Here is a 26,244-nt window from a genome sequence, read left to right on the forward strand (position 1 = left end):
TCATCAGGAGCATGCCCAGGCGTTGTAGGGAGGTCATACAGGCACGTGGAGGCCACACACACTACTGAGCCTCATTTTGACTTGTTTTAAGGACATTACATCAAAGTTGGATCAGCCTGTAGTGTGGTTTTCCACTTTAATTTTGAGGGTGACTCCAAATCCAGACCTCCATGGGTTGATACATTTGATTTCCATTGATCATTTTTGTGTGATTTTGTTGTCAGCACATTCAACTATGTAAAAAAAAAAAAGTATTTAAGATTATTTCATTCATTCAGATCTAGGATGTGTTATTTTAGTGTTCCCTTTATTGTTTTGAGCAGTGTACTTATTTTCCTCATTAAAATGCAAATCAATTTATAAAATTTTTTGACATGCGTTTTTCTGGATTTTTTTGTTGTTATTCTGTCTCTCACTGTTCAAATAAACCTACCATTAAAATTATAGACTGATCATTTCTTTGTCAGTGGGCAAACGTACAAAATCAGCAGGGGATCAAATACTTTTTTCTCTCACTGTATATTTTATCACTCTGACGACCTGTCTAGTCAGTCAGATAGGATCATACTGTGATAGCCTATATAGATGCCACTATAGGCTACTTACTTATCTCTATGCAGTGTGCACACATCCAGGCCGGTTGATGATGATGATGATGTGGTCTGAACTGAATGAGGGGAGTTTATTTACAGTAGATCCTTCTCCTGCCAAACAGTTAGCATCTTCCTCCCATTGCCTGCCATCCATTAGATATCCACATTATATTGACCACTGAAGTATGGCCATTACCACACTGTTAAAACAAACTCAGGTTATAACTCAAAACCTGCACATAAACACAGTAATGAATGCTTCAAACCAGACATTCACCACACTTTTTATACAGAATTTATTAGAGACAGCTTTTAGTGCACAACTATGGGAATGTCTGATACAACGCTAAATAAGTCCAAAAAGCCATGTTTGGGACAGTGGGGGAAAAAAGACCATTAGTAGGCTACACAAATAATAATATCCCAACAGATAGGTTACACATAAATCATATTTTTGGCAGTGTACAGCTCCCTTTTAAAAGTAACCAATTCTCAAGGATGTCATGTCAAACAGAACAGATGGTTACAATCTGGTGGTTGTCTGGTACTCACATGTCAAAATTAATTGGGGGGAGAGAACAAACATTTATCTTCAGGAAGTGCTGTCCATAAATATTGCCAATGCTCTGGTTATTGATATACACATTCTTGAAGGAAAATAAAATTAATCTCTGCATCACTGAGCCAGCTCCCCATAGGGCTTCGTCATTGGTTGTACAGCCTCACAATAAGCCGATTGGGGTACATTATTTGAGGACAAGGGGTGTTACAATGCTTCCGCCATCAGCTCTTGTCTTCAACATGAGCTCCGGTGGATAAAACCCAGTACAACAGTGAGGACAAAATATCCTCAATAAATAAAAGTCATTTATTTCCTCAACAGAAAATGTGTGTTTTTCCACTTGATATGAAGTAGTTCTATATTAATTTGGTATATTTCATAGTTGTCCAATGTGGGAGTCTTGCAGTGGAGATTGACAGGTTGGAATACAGTCCCTCTTTCACTGCGAAGGCACATGAGCCAGCTGCAGGTTGGGTCTCTCTGGGCTACCGCCTTCTTCATCCACATCTGAGCTGTGCTCATCAGAGCTCTCAGTCTCTGAACAGTCATGGGGCACATTCTCATACGCCTCCTCGTCCATTAGCTCTTCTTTTATGCTGAGAAGAAAAGTCATGATAAGGAAAAAGGGTATTTATGATGACTTCTGAAACTGAGAACCATTTCTCCTCTACCAAATCTAGTTTTTAATGGTGATGGAACTCACAGTGGGTGCATAGGGTACTGCTCTTCACTGCTGTCACTGTAGGATCCATTCCCATACCAGAGAGCTGCATTTATCTCCTCCTGCTGGAACATATAGGGCAGAGAACAGAGATGGAGCTCCTATAGGAGGCTGGATTGAATGGAGGTATACTACTGTCTAGCCATTCAGCCTTAAAAGACACACGCCATAGGTTTATAGAATAATGAGAAAAATACAGGTTTATCGAGGGCCGGTGCCAAAACGAATCAGTTGGACGGGCATTTGATTTCCATAAGCGGGCACCTTTAAAAATAAAAAATATGTTTACGGGACCTCCTATGTGCGCACGCGCATGCACAATTTTTATGGGTGGGTGTTAAAGACCATAGGCAGCTCGTGAGTTTGAAGTTTGCGGAAGCTAACAATTTATCATACCATTTCTACCGATCTGGGTGCTAGTTAAGAATATTTTTATATGCGCATTTTTGATAATAACGTTTTCGTTTCTCAAAACCATTGTCACGTGGTTAATCATAAAAATCTGAATTAAAATGACAAAAGTCTAAAAGTTAAAATTCAACTAATGCGAGAACACCAGCCTCTGGTCACATTCATACACCGTGGTCCATTGGCGGCTAAATAAATTAGCGCATGGAACTCAGAAATAGCCTACAGGCCAATGCAGTAGTAGGGCTACAACTAAGTAAAATACATAGGCCTAAAGTTGACAAATAAAAACATCCTGATTAAAATTCAGGTACTTTCAATCGCATTCATCTCTACTCCGCCTGTCTGCCTCCCTTTCTATCTAATTAGCCTATTTCGGGCCCTCAGAGTTTCCCGCGCCAGTGAGCTCGGAACAGACAGCAGTTTCTTTAAATGACGTTTCCACTGGATATATGGGATCATCAGATCATTATATTTTTGCTCTTTCACACCGAGGCTTGGTGATTATTGAGGCTGGGAGAGTTGGAAAGATTTTTCAAATACTGTGAGGAACTATCATCATCCGCAATGGATGTATATAAAAATAACAAATAAAAAAAACAGACTTTGTTGCCTTACTGTGTGAGGTGAAGAAAAAATTACTGAGAAGCTCAGCTTATTATTAGTGGTGGATGTCAGACAATCAGAAATCAAATGGGCACTTTCCTAAATTTGCAAGCAGCAGGCCAAGTAGGCCTACTCCTATGCGTGCTCAGGCGCGCGCTCCCTCAAAGTTATCAGGACAGAGAAACCAGACATGCTCATCACTCATATGGAGCATTCCAAACAAAAGACACTGAAAAAAAATTATGGTTATGAAATAAACCAAAACTTGTGTAGCAGATTGTGAACTCTGCAAACAACGTTTCCACTCCAAGAATGAGAACAGTAAATGACTAATTAATACATGCATTAACAGAAACGTATGTAACCAAATTATAGGGATTAACGGTACATTTACTAGGCCTATTGTTGACATACAGTACCAGTCAAAGGGTTTTTCTTTATTTTTACTATTTTCTACATTGTAGAATAATGGTGAAGACATCAAAACTATGAAATAACACATATGTAATCAAGTAGTAACCAAAAAAAAGTGTTAAACAAATCAAAATATATTTTATATTTGAGATTCTTCAAAGTAGCCACCCTTTGCCTTGATGACAGCTTTGCACACTCTTGGCATTCTCTCAATCAGCTTCATGATGAATACTTTTCCCACAGTCTTGAAGGAGTTCCCACATATACTGAGCACTTGTTGGCTGCTTTTCCTTCACTCTGCGGTCCAACTCATCCCAAACCATCTCAATTGGGTTGAGATCGGGTGATTGTGGAGGCCAGGTCATCTGATGCAGCACTCCATCACTCTCTTTCTTTGTCAAATAGCCCTTACACAGCCTGGAGGTATGTTTTGGGTCATTGTCCTGTTGAAAAACAAATGATAGTCCCACTAAGCGCAAACCAGATGGGATGGCGTATCGCTGCAGAATGCTGTGGTAGCCATGCTGGTTAAATGTGCCTTGAATTCTAAATAAATCACGACAGTGTCACCAGCAAAGCACCCCACACCACCACACCTCCTCCTCCATGCTTCACGGTGGGAACCACACATGCGGAGATCATCTGTTCACCTACTCTGCGTCTCACAAAGATACGGCGGTTGGAACCAAAAATCTCAAATTTGGACTCATCAGACCAAAGGACAGATTTCCACCTGTCTAATGTCCATTGCTCGTGCTTCTTGGCCCAAGCAAGTCTCTTCTTCTTATTGGTGTCTTTTAGTAGTGGTTTCTTTGCAGCAATTTGACCATGCAGCAGAGGTAACTCTGGGTCTTCCTTTCCTGGGCGGTCCTCATGAGCGCCAGTTTCATCATAGAGATTGATGGTTTTTGCGACTGCACTTGAAGAAACTTTAAAAGTTCTTAATTTTCTGGATTGACTGACCTTCATGTCTTAAAGTAATGATGGACTGTCATTTCTATTTTCTTATTTGAGCTGTTCTTGGACTTGGTCTTTTACCAAATAGGGCAATCTTCTGTATACCACCCCTACCTTGTCACATCACAACGGATTGCCTCAAATGCATTAATTAACATTTAACAAGGCACACCTGTTAATTGAAATGCATTCCTGGTGACTATCTCATGAAGCTGGTTGAGAGAATGCCAAGTGTGCAAAGTTGTTAACAAGGCAAAGGGTGGCTACTTAGAAAAATCTGAAATATAAAATATATTTTGATTTGTTTAACACTTTTTTGGTTACTACATGATTCCATATGTGTTATTTCATAGTTTTGATGTCTTCACTATTTACATTTACATTTACATTTTAGTCATTTAGCAGACGCTCTTATCCAGAGCGACTTACAGTTAGTGAATACATATTTTTTTGTACTGGCCCCCCGTGGGAATCAAACCCACAACCCTGGCGTTGCAAACGCCATGCTCTATCAACTGAGCTACATCCCTGCCGGCCATTCCCTCCCCTACCCTGGACGACGCTGGGCCAATTGTGCGCCGCCCATGAGTCTCCCGGTCGCGGCCGGCTGCGACAGAGCCTGGATTCGAACCAGGATCTCTAGTGGCACAGTTAGCACTGCGATGCAGTGCCTTAGACCACTGCGCCACTCAGGAGTATGTAGAAAATAGTAAAAATAAAGAAAAACCCTGGAATGGAGTAGGTGTGTCTAAACTTTTGACTGTTACTGTGTGTACATGGAGAATTGATCAAAATAAACAAAACGCAAACAATTCACACAATGAAAGCGCAATAACTGGTGGAAGACAGCTGAGCGCATTCTGGAGACCTGAGTGCATGCATTCTGGAGAGACGCGCCATATCTTCGCCAAACACCTCTCCCCTTCTTGTCAACATTTTAAAATTATACTCAAGACACATTCTCTTCTTCACACATATTTTAGATGCTTTTCACTGACAGCCGCAACTGAATAATCAGCCAGGCTTATTGCCACGTGCGCTGACCAAATTCCGTGCTTCCCAAATAGGCATAGGCACTTGTGATTTGAAAATGCACAGATATTTTTAATTTTTTAAGAAGCTAATGAGAGTCGTTGTCCCAAAGGCAGGAAGGCAGGCGACAAGCTTAGGTCTGCATATTATGCCCATAGAAACGCATTGGGCTTATTCTGGACAGGTTTTGTGGCGAGAGTGAGCCCTCGTGTCACCTCTTCCTTTCTGCTGAAACTCTCACCGGAGAAAGCATCCGAGCGAGCGAAACAGCGCCCCTCTGTCTTACTATATGTAGACCATGTATCTGATGCTGTCTGGGCAGAAATAGTATGACATGCCATATTATTTTTGTCCAGACAGCATCAGATACATGCTTTACACATACTGAGGACAGAGGGGAACTGTTTCGCTCGGATGCTTTATCTGAGATGAATGAGTCTTTCTGTCGGCAAGCTTCTCTGTCAAATAAATGATCAATATTTCATTTGGACGGGAAGGAGTTACAGTATGGTGGCCAGGCCCCCTAACGTCCGTCCTGGGTTTAGCACTCAAAGTAGTCAAAAGAGCATTTACCTTAGGAGTAAGGAAAGCGGAGCTGTGACCATGGCCAGTGTTCTCCCTCTTGAGAGACCTGCAGTTACAAATAAACCCACGTTAATCTATTCAACACACATACTGGGAAATAGAGGGACAACATATCCTCACAATACATTTTTATTTTAGTTACTAGTTCGGAGCGATTAACCGAAATGTCAGTTATTTTAAATTTTTTAATCAACTAATTGACCAATGTCAGTTCAATTATTTGAATTCCATTTAGTTCTGTTTTTTTCTGTGAACTCAATGCGCACATTGCGCTGCAGTTTCTCTAGAGATAAATCAGATCATGCCCGAACTTAAGTCACATGGTTTCTATTAGTATAATACCAACAGAAATACAGGTTTAACATGTTGAGAAACAGATACATAAAGGGAGCTATACTGGAGAGACCAAGCATGTTAAACATACCCTTCACCAGCAGGCTTCTGGGGCCTTCTCCTCTGGAACTCCATCTCATCAACTGTCCACACAGCTCCTTTTACATTCTCCACTCGCACAAAACACTTGTGGAGGCTGAGGTTGTGTCTCACTGCGTTCTGCAGAGTCAGAAAGCAGAACATTATTCCATACAAGTTGATCTAATACCATGTAACATTCCTAAAAAACGTAATGAATATGGCATAGCAACTAAACATAGGACAAGGGTATTCATATACATTTAAATGACCACTTAAATAGACAACGAAATACCTTCCATGTTGCTGCGTTGCGTCTAAAATAGGCAAATGTTCGTGTGAACCAATTGTAGATTTCATTTAGTGTCAGCTGCTTATAGGGTGATTCAAATATTGCCTGGAAAAATGCAAACAAATAAACATTCAATTAGCAAACAATAGACTCACTCCTTACGGTATAGCTAACATTTACTCATTGGAGGGTAAACCAGGGTGAAATAAAATTAAAAGATTCCTTACCTGTCTTATTAGGGCTGCGTATGTAAATGGCGGTCTAGCTTCTGTACTGACGTAGAACTCTTTATTCTGAACAATATCTGTTAAAAAAGGAATTTCAAAAATGTGTTTTATTAAAATCAATGATTAAAGCCATTCAAGTAGATAAACCACACAGGCATAAGAGTAGTTCATAGAAATATGTACCCTACTACCCTCATTAGGTTCAGCATCACACTGCTAACTCACCTTGATTCATGGTCTTGCTGTATTTCATGGTCTTGCTGTCTGAGTAGCATCTCCTTCCAGGGCTCACGGTGAGCAGGGTGTGGGGTGGGATGATAGAGGATGAGGTTGGGGGTGGTGTCAGGGGGGTGGAAGGAGCAGTGGCACTTTGAGACAAGCTCATGGAAGGAAGCACCTTGGGAAACGTCACCTGGGAGAAGGAGACGTTGGGCACAAGATTCACCTAGAAAATAAAAAGTTAAGAAGAATTTAAAACACAATATAGAGAACACAGCTGTAGGGAATGCAAACTTGAAGGTGATTATTTTACCATTGTGGCTAATACTCATCTTGCTCTATTGGTAACCTGATTTGAATTTAAGACATGCCCACTTTAATACTCCAGAGACTTACCGTTGGTGTTGCTGGTTTTGACTTTTGCTCAGAGGATTTGAGGTGAGACATCATGGCTTGCAGACGCTCTTTGTCTTTTTTCAACTTAATTGAGGAGAAGATGAAACAACAAAGATGTCATGTGAAGTTGATTACAGTGAGAAGGAACTGTACAATGAATGTGCTTTATTTAAGCAAATGTCTTGTCTACTGTACCTGCAGTTCCAGCTGCTGAACAACCTGCATCTGCACTCGACACTGTGCTGTACTCTTGTCATCCAGTGTATGTTCACTGTTCAGATGCCTGGGGGATGAACACATTTCATGATAAGTCAAGAAAACACTCAAGAAGCCACTGGAACCCAGTGTTGCTAATACAGTAAGAGAGATTGATCTTCATTTGTCTCTCTGACAGATTGAATAGATGAGGAGAAACTCACTTGAGAAAAGCCTGAAAGTCTCCAAAGACTGCCTCACAGCCAGACCATTTGCACATGCCGTGTCCATAGAGAGGGTGAGTGTTTTGTGTGTGATCATCCACAGGACCACTGCAGAGAGACATACATACGTCACTGTTACACTTCAGGAAGAGGTTGGACAGATGAATAAACACTGTTCCAAAATGACTAATCACCCGTCTTTCTTCTTTAGGGGCTGTGATGCATGATTCCCATTGGTGGTGGACTGCTGGCTGTGGAGCAGGTTCTTTTGAAGAGTGGCCGGATTCTCACCACCAGAGGGCAGGCTGGTGCCATTCTCACACCCTTTCATTAAACCTAGGAGAAATACACAAGTACATGTATTAATTCAGCCGAATAACTAAAATATTTTTGCCCAACAACAACCTAAACAAATGAAGCTGCAAGCAGCCATGGTGGAGAACAACAACAAATATAGCTGCCTTGCAGCCATGGCGGAGAACAACAACAAATATAGCTGCCTTGCAGCCATGGCGGAGAACAACCAAGTATCTGCACGGGGCAGAAGGGGAAGGTAGTTTACATTATGGTTGGGGCTGGGGGATAGACACTTACCCTGAGCTGCAGAGGGGCTCATGGAGGGCAAGACAGACAGGAGACCCTGTCTCTGGAGGCTGAGGAGGTGCTGCTGTTGGACCTGCAAGAGCTGCTGCTGGATGGCCATGTGTTGAGCAGCTAGCTGCTGTATGGGAGTTGGGAGGAGATACACAAGGCCTCAGCAATACTATAATAATACATAGATTTTATGTAGCGCTTTGGAACATTTGGTTGACAGCAAAATACAGACATATGACAAAAAATATGTAGGCCGGCCTACCTCTTGGCCTGACTTCTCAGCATGCTTCTGCTGTAGGAGCTGGGCATTGAACTGGTCCTGCTGTTTCTGGCAGAGATCCTGTATGTGTTGCTGTAGAAAAAAAACTGTTGAGTTAATGAAAGGTCATGAGGAAATACAGCGGTCACGTTCAAGCCATCAGCATCTCACTGGAAGATCCACATGAAAAATAGGTGATGTATAGTGTCGCAGCCGGCCGCGACCGGGAGACTCATGGGTGGCGCACAATTGGCCCAGCGTTGTCCAGGGTAGGGGAGGGAATGGCCGGCAGGGATGTAGCTCAGTTGATAGAGCATGGCGTTTGCAACGCCAGGGTTGTGGGTTCGATTCCCACGGGGGGCCAGTATAAAAAAATATGTATTCACTAACTGTAAGTCGCTCTGGATAAGAGCGTCTGCTAAATGACTAAAATGTAAATGTAAATGTATAGAGAAATAAATAAAAATGCTGCTAATATTACAATTTTTTAAAAGTACACAAAAAAGCATTTACATGTAGATTTGTGTGGCGAATATGATGTGATTACCTGGTGTAACATGAGTGCTTTCTGCTGCTGGAGCAGGGCCTGGATCTGCTGTGGATTGAGGACCTGCTGCTGCTTTAGTGTCTGCTGAGGAGTCTCCACCGGAGGTGTCATCATAGACACTGAGACTGGAACCTGCCAACAAACAAATACAAATGAGCACAGATTAGACCTAGCCTTGCCTGAAAATAACAGAAAAACTAAAACACCAACAACACCATAAGTGATTTTTACATTTAAAAAACCAAAACATATGAACAACCTTTGCTAGGCATCCAACAATTACCACTCCCTCTCTGCCTAACACCCACAGCTCTGGGGATGTTTACAGTAAACATAATTAAAGCCGAATAAATATACTGAACAAAAATATAAACGCAACATGTAAAGTGTTGGTCCCATGTTTCATGACCTAAAATAAAAATAAAAATCCCAGAAATGTTCCATACGCACAAAAAGCTTATTTCTATCAAATTAGGTGCACAAAAATGTAGATCATACAAATAGGATACGTTTCTTCATTTGTAACAGTGTGTGGTCATTTCAGAGGTTTCACAGGTCCCAGAGTGGTGGTGGGTGTGGGCTATGAAGGGACAAGATTATTTTCCTAATCAAGTCTTATGGTAAAAAAAAAATACAATAAAAACTCCTGGAAAAACTCCTGGCCCTAGGGAGGATGAAACCCTTTACACAGACAAAGAGAAACCAACTGCGATTGGACAAAAACTAACAGGGCTGAGCTCGCTGTATGGCTGGTTGCATCATGTAAATACTCATACAGAATGTCAGCACTATTGTATTGATTGATTAATTCCAGTCAATAATTACACTACTTGACCAAAAGTATGTGGACACCTGCTCATCGAACATCTAATTCCAAAATCGTTCTGTGAACTTGTGTGGCCTACCACTTCGCGGCTGAGCTGTTGTTGCTCCTAGACGTTTCCACTTCACAATAACAGCACTTAAAAGGTGGCATCCTATGATGGTCTTCAGTAAGGCCATTCTACTGCCAATGTTTGTCTATGGAGATTGCATAATTGTGTGCTTGATTTTATACACCTGTCAGCAACGGGTGTTGCTGAAACAGCCGAATCCACTAATTTGAAGGGGTGTCCTTTACTTTTGTATGTATAGTGTAGGTAGCCTAGCCACCCGAAGTGTGAATTTAAAAAATCATATTTTCTCAGAACACAAATAAATGGGCCTATTTTAGGCTATAAATACAGTGCCTTGCAAAAGTATTCATCCCCCTTGGCGTTTTTCCTATTTTGTTGCATTACAACCTGTCATTTAAATAGATTTTTTATTTGGATTTCATGTAACGGACATACACAAAATAGTCTCAATTGGTGAAGTGAAATGAAAAAAATAACTTGTTTAAAATAAATTCTACAAAATGAATAACTGAAAAGTGGTGCGTGCATACAGTTGAAGTCAGAAGTTTACATACACCTTAGCCAAATACATTTAAACTCAGTTTTTCACAATTCCTGACATTTAATCCTAGTAAAAATTCCCTGTCTTAGGTCAGTTAGGATCACCACTTTATTTTAAGAATGTGAAATGTCAGAATAATAGTAGAGAGAATGATTTATTTCAGCTTTTATTTCTTTCATCACATTCCCAGTGGGTCAGAAGTTTACATACACTCAATTAGTATTTGGTAGCATTGCCTTTAAATTGTTTAACTTGGGTGAAATGTTTTGGGTAGCCTTCCACAAGCTTCCCACAATACGTTGGGTGAATTTTGGCCCATTCCTCCTGACAGAGCTGGTGCCATGATGCCATCTATTTTGTGAAGTGCACCAGTCCCTCCTGCAGCAAAGCATCCCCACAGCATGATGCTGCCACCCCAGTGCTTCACGGTTGGGATGGTGTTCTTCGGCTTGCAAGCAACCCCCTTTTTCCTCCAAACATAACGATGGTCATTATGGCCAAACAGTTCAAAAAAAAAAATGTCATCAGACCAGAGGACATTTCTCCAAAAAGTAAATGTTGTATTTTTTTTCCCACCTTTATTTAACCAGGTAAGCCAGTTGAGAACAAGTTCTCATTTACAACTGCGACCTGGCCAAGATAAAGCAAAGCAGTGCGAATCTTTGTCCCCATGTGCAGTTGCAAACTGTAGTCTGGCTTTTTTATGGCGGTTTTGGAGCAGTGGCTTCTTCCTTGCTGAGCGGCCTTTCAGGTTATGTCGATATAGGACTCGTTTTACTGTGGATATAGATACTTTTGTACCCGTTTCCTCCAGCATCTTCACAAGGTCCTTTGCTGTTGCTCTGGGATTGATTTGCACTTTTCGTCTTGGCTGATTTCTTTTGATTTTGCCATGATGTCAAGCAACGAAGCACTGAGTTTGAAGGTAGGCCTTGAAATACATCCACAGGTACACCTCCAATTGACTCAAATGATGTAAATTAGCCAATCAGAAGCTTCTAAAGCCATGACATCATTTTCTGGAATTTTCCAAGCTGTTTAAAGGCACAGTCAACTTAGTGTATGTAAACTTCTGACCCACTGGAATTGTGATACAGTGAATTATAAGTAAAATAATCTGTCTAAACTATTGTTGGAAAAATTACTTGTGTCATGCACAAAGTATATGTCCTAACCGACTTGCCAAAACTATAGTTTGTTAACAAGACATTTGTAGAGTGGTTGAAAAACAAGTTTTAATGACTCCAACCTAAGTGTATGTAAACTTCAGACTTCAACTGTATGTATTCACCCCCTTTGCTATGAAGCCCCTAAATAAGATCTGCTGCAACAAATTACCTTCAGAAGTCACATAATTAGTTAAATAAAGTCCACCTGTCACATGATCTCAGTATATATACACCTGTTCTGAAAGGCCCCAGAGTCTGCAACACCACCAAGCAAGCGGCATCATGAAGACCAAGGAGCTCTCCAAACAGGTCAGGGACAAAGTTGTGGAGAAGTACAGATCAGGGTTGGGTTATAAAAAAATATCAGAAACTTTAAACATCCCACGGAGCACCATTAAATCCATTATTTAAAAATTGAAAGAATATGGCACCACAACAAACCTGCCAAGAGAGGGCCGCCCACCAAAACTCACGGAACAGGCAAGGAGGACATTAATCAGAGAGGCAACAAAGAGACCAAAGATAACCCTGAAGGAGCTGCAAAGCTCCACAGCGGAGATTGGAGTATCTGGACCACTTTAAGCCCACAGAGCTGGGCTTTACGAAAGAGTGGCCAAAAAAAAGCCATTGCTTCAAGAAAAAAAAAAGCAAATACGTTTGGTGTTTGCCAAAAGGCATGTGGGAGACTTCCCAAACATATGGAAGAAGGTACTCTGGTCAGATGAGACTAAAATTGAGCTTTATGGCCATCAAGGAAAACACTATGTCTGGCGCAAACCCAACACCGCATCAACCCGAGAACACCATCCCCAAAGTGAAGCATGGTCGTGGCAGCATCATGCTGTGGGGATGTTTTTCATCGGCAGGGACTGGGAAACTGGTCAGAATTAAAGGAATGATGGATGGCGCTAAATACAGAGAAATTCTTGAGGGAAACCTGTTTCAGTCTTCCAGAGATTTGAGACTGGCATGGAAGTTCACTTTCCTGCAGGACAATGAACCTAAGCATACTGCTAAAGCAACACTTGAGTGGTTTAAGGGGAAACATTTAAATGTCTTGGAATGGCCTAGTCAAAGCCCAGACCTCAATCCAATTGAGAATCTGTGGTATGATTTAAAGATTGCTGTACACCAGCGGAACCCATCCAACTTGATGGACCTGGAGCAGTTTTGCCTTGAAGAATGGGCAAAAATCCCAGTGGCTTGATGTGCCAAGCTTATAGAGATATACCCCAAGAGACTTGCAGCTGTAATTGCTGCAAATGGTGGCTCTACAAAGTATTGACTTTGGGGGTGGTGAATAGTTATGCACACTCAAGTTTTTTTATTTTTGATCTTATTTCTTGTTTGTTTCACAAAAAAAGATATTTTGCATCTTCAAAGTGGTAGGCATGTTGTGTAAATCAAATTATACAAACCCCCCAAAAAAATCCATTTTAATTCCAGGTTGTAAGGCAACAAAATAGGAAAAATGCTTAGGCTATAAAAACATGACATTAGGTTTTCCTTGGCCAAGCCCAGACGGGATCAGAGCGCATAGGTTTCTCTGGCTACCTGCTGCTGTAGTTATTGTCAGTAGGCTGTAGTTGGTCAGACTGAAGCACAGACTAATTGTGCACGTTGACAAATCATGAGGGTTTTTCTTTTTTTTTTTTAAATTGGTGGCGGGTATGGCTTCCATATAAAACATCTTGTCGTGGGGAATTCAGTTATACTCATGTTTTCAGTCACAATTCGCTTTTACCACATTACATAATTTGCATGATATTGATCAAAATGAAGCCTGGTTTGTTGTAATGTTGTAAGGTAGGCATACTATACTTTTATATTAATATGAGTGGATTAATCATTCATTTTTGATAGGCTAACGTTACTTGATGAAGACATGCTGTTATACCAACTCTGTGCTTTTGTCTTGAAGCTAAAGAGTGTAGCCTACAGACGAGAAAATAAACCCTTTAATTGTCTGCACATACATGCTTGTGAACTGTTGCATTATTCAAGAGTGTAATATGGTTTGGTTGCATTATTCAATTATGTAATATGTTTTAGAAGAAACTTTTGTCATTGTTGAATAGTTTGTGCTTACTGGCTAGTGGCTACTGTGATATTTACATTAAATTTGAGCTATGGACCAAGAATGTTGCGTTACCAGCCACAACGAAAGGTAAGACAAGGATGTAATGTGAATTTAAAAGTTGAATTCTCTTTCGCCACCGCACTCCTCAGACTCTCCTTCATATCTCGTAGTGGGAATAGGGCCTTAATTAAGGTCTGAACAACAAACAAACAGTTCCCACTAAGGCTGGCTCTGTTTGGGTTCCAGTAAACAAACTGCTGGAGGATGTCACAGACGCTCTAAGATAACAATAACAGTGGATTGCCAAGGAGATGGCCCTTTCCCACACTGACTAAACATGCTCTGGTGCTCAGTGCTCACCAAGGTCCTTATAGACCTATACCCTGGAGCAGATACTGAGGATATTAGACCCTTGGCTTACATGACTTAAAGCAGAAGGTAAAATAATTGTATCAGCTGGACTTACAGAAGAAAAAAAATTCAGCCAGCCAGTTAGTCGCTGTATATGGTATGGGAATGGGTCATCTTTTGTATGCACAACATCAACAAAACCTAATCCTGCACCTAATCCTTGTTTCCATGACGTCAGGGCAGACCAGTCCAAACATCTTTTGTTATTGTCGATGTGACAGAAACCCACATACCCATGAAGGACAGTGTAAACACTGGGCTAGTCCTCAAAGAGAGGTATGTGTTCTATGACTAATGTTGCCAAAGACAAGTTACATGCCTTTTCTGAAACCCTGAAGATATAATCACACTTTTCATATAAACAGACCCATACTTAATCTCGCCCTGAACTGAGATTTAACTAACTGTATGTAACCAAAGGCAACAGACACGCACACACAGACAAACCATCAATGGAACATAAACTACAAGACCAGAGTAAGGAAAATGCTTGAAAGAGGCTATAAAGTGCTAAGGACATTATCATATGATTTAAGTAAATTACCTTTGATTATACAGTACAATAACATTATAAATATGTTAGGTAGTAGTGACACATGCAAATTCACTTTGACTAACACAGTCATGATTACTAGCTAGGTCCTTAGTTTTCACAGATATAAGTGATGAACAGTGTTTCATTTTAACATTTAAAATGTTCATCCAGCAAATTCTACCAATGTATATACCAGTAAACAAACAAGTATTATCGACCTACATGTAGAAATAGGCTAGTTGCTGAAAATACAATAATCAAGCTGACAAACCTGACCAACTCCATTTACAGTGGTCGTCTTTGGCAGTTAGAGACGCAGGGTGGAGAAAGACAGTAGTAAGCCGGGCACAACATTACACTGTCTGGCAGTCTGACAGAGTGCTTGTGTGCATAAACAAAAAACTAACCAATAACACAGATCTATCCTTCTCCACCAATCACAAAGTGCCTCAGCAGTCTCTGTCTGCAGCACTACAGTTGGCTCAGAGCTCAGTGAGAGCTATCCTACTCATCATACAAACAAAAAAATATGCTAAATGCGACAATTTGAGAACCCATACAGTGGCTTGCGGAAGTATTCACCCCCCTTGGCATTTTTCCTATTTTGTTGCCTTACAACCTGGAATTAAAATATATATTATTTTTTTTTTTTTTTGGGGGGTTGTGTCATTTGATTTACACAACATGCCTACCACTTTGAAGATGCAAAATATTTTTTTTGTGCGAAACAAATAAGAAATAAGACCAAAAATAAATAAAAATTTGAGTGTGCATTACTATTCACCACCCCCAAAGTCAATACTTTGTAGAGCCACCTTTTGCAGAAAATACAGCTGCAAGTCTCTTGGGGTATGTCTCTATAAGCTTGGCACATCTAGCCACTGGGATTTTTGCCCATTCTTCAAGGCAAAACTGCTCCAGCTCCTTCAAGTTGGATGGGTTCCGCTGGTGTACAGCAATCTTTAAGTCATACCACAGATTCTCAATTGGATTGAGGTCTGGGCTTTGACTAGGCCATTCCAAGACATGTAAATGTTTCCCCTTAAACTACTCAAGTGTTGCTTTAGGAGTATGCTTAGGGTCATTGTCCTGCTGGAAGGTGAACCTCCGTCCCAGTCTCAAATCTCTGGAAGACTGAAACAGGTTTCCCTCAAGAATTTCCCTGTATTTAGCCACCATCATTCCTTTAATTCTGACCAGTTTCCCAGTCCCTGCCGATGAAAAACATCCCCACAGCATGATGCTGCCACCACCATGCTTTACTGTTGGGATGGTGTTCTCGGGGTGATGAGAGGTGTTGGGTTTGCGCCAGACAGAGTTTTCCTTGATGGCCAAAAAGCTCAATTTTTGTCTCATCTGACCAGAGTACCTTCTTCCATATGTTTGGGGAGTCTCCCACATGCCTTTTAGCGAACACCAAATCTGTTTGCTTATTATTTTCTTGAAGCAATGGCTTTTTTCTGGCCACTCTTCCGTAAAGCCCAGTGTACGGCTTAAAGTGGTCCTATGGACATATACTCCAATCCCCGCTGTGGAGCTTTGCAGCTCCTTCAGGGTTATCTTTGGTCTCTTTGTTGCCTCTCTGATTAATGCCCTCCTTGCCTGGTCCGTGAGTTTTGGTGGGCAGCCCTCTCTTGGCAGGTTTGTTGTGGTGCCATATTCTTTCCATTTTTTTATAACGGATTTAATGGTGCTCCGTGGGATGTTCAAAGTTTCTGATATTTTTTTATAACCCAACCCTGATCTGAGGTTTGTTGTGGTGCCATATTCTTTCAATTTTTTTATAACGGATTTAAATGGTGCTCCGTGGGATGTTCAAAGTTTCAGATATTTTTTTATAACCCAACCCTGATCTGTACTTCTCCACAACTTTGTCCCTGACCTGTTTGGAGAGCTCCTTGGTCTTCATGATGCCGCTTGCTTGGTGGTGCCCCTTGCTTAGTGGTGTTGCAGACTCCGGGGCCTTCCAGAACAGGTGTATATATACACTGAGATCATGTGACAGATCATGTGACACTTAGATTGCACACAGGTAGACTTTATTTAACTAATTATGTGATGTCTGAAGGTAATTGGTTGCACCAGATCTTATTTAGGGGCTTCATAGCAAAGGGGGTGAATACATATGCACGCACCACTTTTCCGTTATAGATTTTTTTTAATTTTTTGAAACAAGTTATTTTTTTCATTTCACTTCACCAATTTGGACTATTTTGTGTATGTCCATTACATGAAATCCAAATAAAAATCCATTTAAATTACAGGTTGTAATGCAACAAAATAGGAACAAGTATAGGGGGATGAATACTTTTGCAAGGCACTGTATGCTTTAGTGGTGGAAAGTAAGCAAGTTTAGTAACCTGGTTTTGCTGCTGGCTGTCAGCCCCAGAACCCTCTGGAGTTGGAGTCTGAGTGCTCAGCCAATCATCCTTCTCAGCACTGTCCCCATTCTCTGTCTGATTGGCTGGACTGGTGCAGGCTGTCTGTTCTGACCCAGACTCATGCATCTGGACTCACTGACCTGAGAACAGAACAAGAGAGAGCAGCTGTAAACTTCATGTAAATTGACAATGACTTTCCACAATACTGATCTTAGGCTACATTTATTTTTGAACAATTACATATGAACATGGGCAATTCCACACTAACGGAATTAAGCTTGGACTCAGATTTTTCCATTTAAAATGTATGTCAAATAGAAACCATTGATTTCAAAGTTTAACAAACCATACAACTACATGCACACGGACAACTTTGAACAATTTACACCGAAATTTCACAAAAACACATTTACTCGACAAACTGTGCAGATGCAAAGTTTGGTAACAGAATTACGGTAAAATCTCCCTCCGTTTTTTATTGCGACCACGTTCTCCAAAAACTCTTAAATATCTGCTCTGAATTAAGATTCAAAGAAGTCTGCAGAAAGAATGGGGTGTCAGCTACATGACACCTTGAATTAGGAGAAAAAAAAGTGTTATTGAACTACAGTAGGGGAAGTGGGTTTACATCCGGTAATGGAATTACGGTAACAGAATTACATCCTGACCTGTATTATACAGAAATGCATAATTATGGATATGAATTTCATTCTCTTCATGGTGATGTATCCTGAATAGGTACATAAAAGTAGAAATATGCAATATCCTTTGTTTGCATATTTGGGTATTATGCTACACACTAGCTATTCTTGTAATGAGCGCCACCCCCAAACAAGACCACATCTGAAACAATCAGATGTCTATGATTTACAAGTTTGGAAATCACAGTATAGCACAGTAAAGTAGATATGTTCAGTACATGATATTGTACTCCACTCTAGTGTGCTCTACTATTCTGTACTGTGCTGTCCATTGATCTCTGGTTTCGGTCGGTGGTCAGTGGGTGAGGAGACTTGTTACACTAAATGGAAAGTGGTTAGGTGGTAGTAAAAGCAGGAAGAGGTGACATTAACTGAAAGACAGACAGACAGACACAGACAGACAGAAAGGACCAGACTCTTTTCACAGTCTTGCTTTGACCACCAGACAAAAGTTATGAGCTGAACAGTATGCCAGTGGAAGGAAGGACAGTTGCAGGTGACCCAACTGTGGTTGATGAATATGATTTCCGATTGTAGCCAATTCAATTGCAGTAATTACGTTACTGATTTGGTAACATAATTATGGGTTTTAAACACTTAAATAATTCATAAACAAATAAATAAAAACTCTATAACTAATAGGTAGGTCTACCTTTACTTGTTACTTCTGTGAACGTTCATTATCCTCCCTCATGAGGGAGAGAAATTAGAAAATATCTTACAAGATATGGGTTTTTGGTAACGGAATTACAAGGCACAAGGAAATGTTTCTTAAATTTACAGAAGGCAAATCATTTCTAAAAAATATAGACTCTTAGCTTTCATTTGACATGCTCCTATGAACTTCACATGTTGGTGCTCATGGGTCCTTTTAGATGGAAATGCCCACATGCAGTTTCTTACTGAAGACAATCTCCTATCTTATCCTAGAAACATCATCAATAATGTTTCAGATCAACAGAGAAAGACAAGATGTTACTCTGCTTTAACTAATCAACAGTTTCCCCTCTTGCCAACATAAACCGGAGATATTTGTTGAGTAGCTGATTGCTGCCATGGCTACGGTAAACAAAGGGGTCCTGGGTCGGTGTTAATGAGTAAACATGTCGTCCTTCTGTAGCAATTTAACATTAACCAGGTGGTGTGATAAACAGATCTGGCAGGTAGCACAATACTTCATTAAAGGAAGGGCTGTGTGTACAGTTGGGGGAGCGTTCGACTCAAAAGCAACACAGCTAAAATAAACAGCAACAGACAAACAAGCTCTTTGAGCTGGGAAGATTCAAATGTCCACTTAGCTAAACACGTAGATACATTTTATGAATGTATTTATGCCTATCTACTTCTAGAGCAAGCTGAAACATAGGCTAAGGTAAGATACAATATTGCATTGCCTATCAAGTCTGACTTCAGTACCTACTAGCCTTTTCATTCCACAGCGAAACTGATTTCTGTTTATTTTAGGCTACAGCAGCCAAGGGTGTATTTGCACACAAAACAGTGTTTCATCCTAATGCCCTTCAACATTCCCAATGTCGGATCCAGTGCTGCTAGCACAGCAGACAAGCAACACAAACATTAGGTTTTTAGGGTAGAAGGGAATCCTCTGAATTCCTACTTCAACTGTCAGAACTGAAAATATAGGCCTAGTCTATACCACAATGCAACAATGCATTTCAATCCTGACTCTTAGATATAGCCTAGCCTACCATAGATTTGTAATAGAGATGAATGAGAAAGAAAAAACACATTTAGAATTAGAACAAAGCGGACTATAGAAAGGTCAAATTAGTAGAATAATCACCAACGAGAGACTGGGTTCTAGTCAAAATATCAAACCAACTGTTCTGCACATCTTTACAATAGTACACCATCCTTACCTTGGCAGAAAAAGCACAGCGCTGTAGGTGTTCAGCTGAGTTCAAAGCAGTAGCGTAAGAAGTGTGTAGCCTATGTGGACTGTGCACACATGAGCAGGTGCTGTGGTTTAATATGCAGGAGTACGCCTGTTTGCATAAACACAAACACTCTGCAAATAGAACAAGGGCAAACCATATGCTCACTGCACTTCCTGTCTGTCCAGGCATACACAAGGAATACCTACATTCTGTTAATTTTATTGAATGCACATTGCATTGTCTAATGTTCGGCTCCTTGCAACTTTTTGGGGATGAACAAAAGGCTTCTTAACAGCTTCTAACCCCAAGCCATAAGACTCCTGAACAGCTAATCATGGCTACCCGGACTATTTGCATTGTCCCCCCCACCCCACCCCATCCCCTCTTTTACGCTGCTGCTACTCTGTTTATTATCTATGCATAGTCATTTTAACTCTACCCACATGTACATATTACCTCAATTACCTCAACTAACCGGTGCCCCCGCACATTGACTCTGTAATGGTACCTCCTGTATATAGCCTCCCTGCTGTTATTTCATTTTACTGCTGCTCTTTAATTATTTGTTATTTTTATTCTTACTTATCTATTTTTTACTTAACACTGCATTGTTGGTTAAGGTAAGTAAGCATTTCACTGTAAGGTCTACACATGTTGTATTCGGCGCATGTGGCAAATAACATTTGATTTGATAGAATCACCAGAAGGTAATCATTAGCATAATTGCTAACTGTTACACAAAGTGTAGACATACGCACGCGCGCAGGCACCCCCTACATCAGGGGTGTCAAACTCATTTTAGCTCAGGGGCCACATGGAGGAAAATCTATTCCCAAGTGGGCCGGACCGGAAAAATCATGGTATATATATATAACTTAAAAACAACAACTTCAGATTGTTTTCTTTGTTTTAATACGATCAACATACAACATAAAGCTGGAGCCTGAGGACAGTGTGTCCAAAATAGTACAAGCACAACATCACTATTAATCATAAAACTGAAAATTCTAAAGAAAAAGAACACACAAACACACAATGCCTCAGTGATTAACAGAACTGTTTCACAGATCACAGAACTATATCAGGGTGTCATTTCTCAGGCAGAAATGTAGATAAAAATAATGAAATCCTGTTCCCCAAACAAGTGCAAGAACCACAGAGTCAAGAATAGGTTAAATATACAAATAAAATAAAATCAATTAAAAACAATAGCACATCAACATAAAAACATAAATCTGAAAACGTTACTCAAACTCCCGTAACAGTCCAGTTATTTTGTCGCGCACACATTTTTCAGACAGGGGAAGTGAGCTGCATCACCACCGGCAAGTTGCGTCTCCCACAATGACAGCTTCAACTTGAAAGAACGTATGCTGTCATAATACTGCGTGACAACTTTGTTGCGCCCTTGCAGCTGTTTGTTCAAGTTATTCAGGTGCTCTGTAACATCCACCATAAATGCAAGGTCCGGCATCCATTCTGCGGAATGAAATTCTAACACTGGTTTGCCCTTTTCTTCCATGAACTGTTCAATTTCTTCTCGTAAATCAAAGAAACGCCTCAGCACAGCACCTCGGCTTAACCATCTTACCTCAGTGTGGTATGGCAGGCCATTGATGTGGTCTTTCTCTCTGAGAAGGCTGTCAAACTGACGGTGATTCAGGCTTCTGGATCGGATGAAATTAACAGTTTGGATGACCACCTTCATGACGTTATCCATCTTTAATGACTTGCAACACAAAGCCTCCTGGTGCAAAATACAGTGAAAAGTCAAAAAATCACGTCCTCCATTTGCAGATTGCACTTTCTCTCTGAACTTTGTCACAACGCCTGCTTTTTTCCCGATCATTGAGGGCGCACCATCTGTAGCCAGGCTGACAGCGCGGGACCAGTCCACTCCGACCCTGTCCAGCGCGCCGACGAGTGCGGTAAAAATATCAGCTGCTGTCGTTGTATCTGTCATCGGCACCAACTCCACGAACTCCTCGGTGACGGTCAATGTGTCATCAACTCCGCGGATGAAAAAATGGCCAGTTGTGCAACATCTGTAATGTCCGTGCTTTCATCAATTGCAACCGAAAACGCAATAAATGACTTTTTGCTTCAACTGGCTGTCCAAATCCACTGAAAGATCGGAAATCCTGTCTGCAACGGTGTTTCTTGTCAGGCTGATATTTGCAAAAGCCTGCCGCTTTTCAGGGCACACAATCTCCGCTGCCTTCATCATGCATGTTTTTACAAATTCACCCTCACTAAATGCTTTTGAAGCCACTGCGATTTCATTAGCAATGAGGTAGCTAGCTTTCACTGCAGCGTCACTGATGTCTCGGCTGTGAGTAAACACAGACTGCTGTTTCTTCAGACCCGCCAACAGTTCATTCACCTTCTCTCATCTCCGCTGTCCTTGAAAGTTGTCATATTTGTCGGCATGAAGACTCACATAGTGGCGGCCGAAGGTTATATTCTTTCAGCACTGCAACATGCTCTGAACACACCAAACATACAGCTTTCCCATTCAATTCCGTGATTAAATAGGATGACCATTTTTCTTGGAACACTCTGCACTCTGCGTCCACTTTTCTCTTTTTTGACAGAGACATATTGGGGCAATGAGGGTGCCAAAGCACATAATGTTAAAAGTAGAAGCCGTAATAAATATCGCGGGCAAAACAAAGTAGCTCATTGGCTGCACGTGCTTGACCTACTTGCTCTGCCCCGGTATAAACAGTTTGCTTGCTTAACACAATTGCTATTGCGCCATCCAGTGGACGCAATTGGAACAGCAGTTTATTTTATAGAAAAATTGCAGCACATTTTTATACTTAAAAAATATATATATATATATATTTTTTTTCACAATCATCTCGCGGGCCGGATTAAACCCGTTTGCGGGCCTGATCCGGCCCGCGGGCCGTACGTTTGACACCCCTGCCCTACATGATCATAATATGCTGTATGCCAGGAATCCTCAACTAGATTCAGCCACGGGCCGATTTTTAACTTGAGCGGATGGTCGTGGCCGGAACATAATTACAAATAATTTGTAGACAGCAAATTGACCACAAGAAGCCCAAACAGATATAATGTTTGACTAAAACATCATTTCAAACCTTGCTTGCGTTTGTATACAATCACATATCTCTCTATTATCTGTGGGAATGCTTGGGGGAACAGATTTCTTACATTAAAGTCACTTGGTGTTTTTTACAGTCTTTTCAAATAAAATGTTTATTTGCCACATCCCCCGAATTCAACAGGTGTATGTATACCTTACAGTGAAATGCTTACTTACAAGCCCTTAACCAACAATGCAGTTTTAAGAAAATAAAAAAGTGTCAAGTAAAAAATAGATAAGTAAAAAATAAAGATAAAAAATAATTAAAGCAGCAGTAAAATAAAATAACAGTAGGGAGGCTATTTACAGGGGGTACTGGTACAGAGCCAATCTGCGGGGGAAAATAGTCTGGGTAGCCATGATTAGCTGTTCAGGAGTCTTATGGCTTGGGGTTAGAAGAAGCCTTTTGGACCTAGACTTGGCGCTCCAGTACCGCTTGCCGTGCGGTAGCAGAGAGAACAGTCTATGACTAGGGTGGCTGGAGTCTTTGACAATTTTTAGGGCTTTCCTCTGACACCGCCTGGTATAGAGGTCCTGGACAGCAGGAAGCTTGGCCCCAGTGATGTACTGGGCCGAACGCACTACCCTCTGTAGTGCCTTGCGGTCGGAGGCCGAGCAGTTGTCATACCAGGCGGTGATGCAACCAGTCAGGATACTCTCGATGGTGCAGCTGTATAACTTTTTGAGGATCTGAGGACCCATGCCAAATATTTTCAGTCTCCTGAGGGGGAATAGGCTTTTATGTCCAACAATGAAAATTCCACCCAAAAAAATACAACTACTTCCTGTAAAGATGTTGGGAAATGCAAGATGTCTGGCAGCTAAAATGGTGAGGGAACTCATCACTAGGTGCAAAACATGGATTTAATGTCTTTCTGAGCTTTCACTGGACATTTCTAAGATAATATTTTTTCACAGAATCGAGAATGAAGAAAGTATCATCAATAACAGGTTAGTTAAAATTCCTTGTATGAGGCTTTCAATTAGCGAACCTGTAAAGGGTATAGAGAATCGCATATCCTGTTAACAATTCTGTAGCAACATCTAGCCTAAATAACTACATTGCACCCCATATGGAAACCATGCAAAAATCTACAAAACAGCCTGGGGTGATAACGTTTGAGCGCATTAGATCTAATGTGAATGCTTTAATGACAGCACACCTGCCAGACATACACCTTCTCTACTGAAAACTGTTTGCAGTTGTTGTAAGTAAGCTCCAGGTTTGGCACAAGACGCTATGGGTATAGTATGTGTGGGAGCCACATTCATCCAGTGTATGGGGGCCACATCCATCCATGAATCAGATTGCCAAACACATGGGAACAGAAGAGGGACAGTCAATTGGTCTGAAGAGGCTACAAGTTGCTAGTGTTGTTGAAATGGGGCATTTTGGGCATTTCACAGTGAGAAAAAAGGAAATGCCAGTGGTGTAATGTACTTAAGTAAAACTTATTTAAAGTACTACTTGTCGTTTTCTTGGGGTATCTGTACTTTACTATTTATATTATTGACAACTTTTACTTCACTACATTCGTAAATAATTTTATTTTACTTTTTACTCCATACATTTTTCATGACACCCAAAAGTACTCTTACATTTTGAATGCTTAGCAGGACAGGAAAATTGTCCAATTCACACACTTATCAAAAGAACATCCCTGGTCATCCCTACTCCCTCTGATCTGGCGGACTCACTAAACACAAATGTTTTGTTTCTAAATTATGTCTGAGTGTTGGAGTGTACCCCTGGCTATCTGTAAATAAATAAATAAACAAGACAACTGTGTCATCTGGTTTGCCTAATATAAGGAATTTGGAATGATTTATACTTTTACTTTTGATACTTAAGTATATTTTAGCAATTACATTTACTTTTGATACTTAAGTATATTTAAAACCTAATACTTTTAGACTTTTACTCAAGTTGTATTTTACTGGGTGAATTTCACTTTTACTTGATTCATTTCTAACTGTAAGTCGCTCTGGATAAGAGCGTCTGCTAAATGACTAAAATGTAAAATGTAAAATGTTCTATTAAGGTATCTTTACTTTTACTTAAGTATGACAATTGGGTACTTTTTCCACCACTGGGAAATGCATCGTTTTAGCTAACGTTATCTAGCTTACATAGCAAAATAGCTACAACAACATAACTACGGACCATGGAAATGTACCTTGCTAGCTAGTATTAACACAGATAGAACAATTAAACAGATATTTCACCGGATGTAAAAATGTGAAGCGTCAGCTTGGCGTTTCCACTCACTAGTGAGAGGAAGCCAAGTGGCCAGCAGTGGTAGAAGATGGAACGAGATGGATTTTGGCCGAAATTCTGCACATTTTCTCATTGATGAAACCTTTGATCTCAATAGTTTTCTGTTCCCAAACTATAATCTGCTACCAACAGAGTGTAGACTTTACCCTTTGCTAAAGTTTCAAAAAATTGCGTTACTGAGAAGGAGTGCAAAGGCGAACTGAGTTATTGCACACGCGCACTTCACAGAGTAGGCGTTCCCTAACTGAAATATGCCAATATATGCTAGAACGCGCCAATGGGATCTTGCTACCTCGTGCTTTGCTCTGCCCACCTCCTTATTGTTCTGCCCACTATGACTAACTTGTTCCCATTTTGTAACGACAGGCTTTGGTCTATCTTGGTTTATTTATAGATACATATTTGGTATTAAAGCGAACTCCCAAATGCTGAAGCTAACATTAGCTAGCAAGTAAATGTAGCGAACGGCTTGCAGTCGTATAGGCAAGTTACCGAACAACATTGGAATTAGCTATCGCTAGCTAGCTAGATATCCAAGAGAACGTGAGAAATATTGCTTAGTTAGCTAGCTGTTAAAAAGCCACTTCAACGTTGTTGTATAGCGTTAATGTTATTTAGCTAGCAGTATTGTAGCTAGTTAGGCCAGAGAGCGAGGTAATGTTAGCTAAACAACGGGGTTGATGTTGTTTACCGCCTATGTTGGCTATTAGCTGGCTAGGCTAGCTAACATGGCTAACGAGATGAATAAATGGCATTAGCTATTCAATAACAAATACATGTGTCTAGGGTAGCAAGCATACTACATTTCACTTACCGGGGCATCAATGTGTAGCCTGGGCTACTAGCTAGCTATTTGGCACGTCTTGTTGAACAAGATAAGAAGCGATTGACATACACTCACGCAGCATCGACCATTAGCCAACTCGGATCAACAGTGTACACTGGACTGTGCATTTGATGACATCACAGCCACCTGATTAAAAAACAAACAAAAACA

General features: G+C 40.7%; 1 protein-coding gene across 5 annotated transcripts; it reads right to left on the bottom strand.

The window, feature by feature from the left end:
• Positions 1 to 870: 870 nt before the first annotated feature.
• On the bottom strand, positions 871 to 26,178 carry LOC121538485 (forkhead box protein P1-B). Of its 5 annotated transcripts, none has more exons than XM_041846540.1 (16): positions 26,062 to 26,178; positions 17,235 to 17,395; positions 9,243 to 9,374; positions 8,699 to 8,788; positions 8,437 to 8,560; positions 8,037 to 8,178; positions 7,843 to 7,950; positions 7,619 to 7,706; positions 7,424 to 7,507; positions 7,034 to 7,253; positions 6,809 to 6,885; positions 6,585 to 6,686; positions 6,303 to 6,430; positions 5,867 to 5,924; positions 1,859 to 1,941; positions 871 to 1,751 (listed from the first exon to the last, which is right to left on the bottom strand). In XM_041846540.1, the coding sequence occupies exons 2-16, from the start codon at positions 17,379 to 17,381 to the stop codon at positions 1,595 to 1,597; spliced, it is 1,740 nt and encodes a 579-aa protein (XP_041702474.1). In that variant the 5' UTR covers positions 17,382 to 17,395; positions 26,062 to 26,178; the 3' UTR covers positions 871 to 1,594. The 5 variants fall into 5 exon arrangements, with proteins under 5 accessions (XP_041702474.1, XP_041702475.1, XP_041702472.1 ...); XM_041846541.1 differs by having other exon boundaries at positions 1,859 to 1,938; positions 8,437 to 8,563; XM_041846538.1 differs by having other exon boundaries at positions 8,437 to 8,563.
• Between the last annotated feature and the right edge of the window lie 66 nt (positions 26,179 to 26,244).

Source organism: Coregonus clupeaformis, chromosome 24 (assembly GCF_020615455.1).
Source record: "Coregonus clupeaformis isolate EN_2021a chromosome 24, ASM2061545v1, whole genome shotgun sequence".
NCBI lineage: Eukaryota > Metazoa > Chordata > Actinopteri > Salmoniformes > Salmonidae > Coregonus > Coregonus clupeaformis.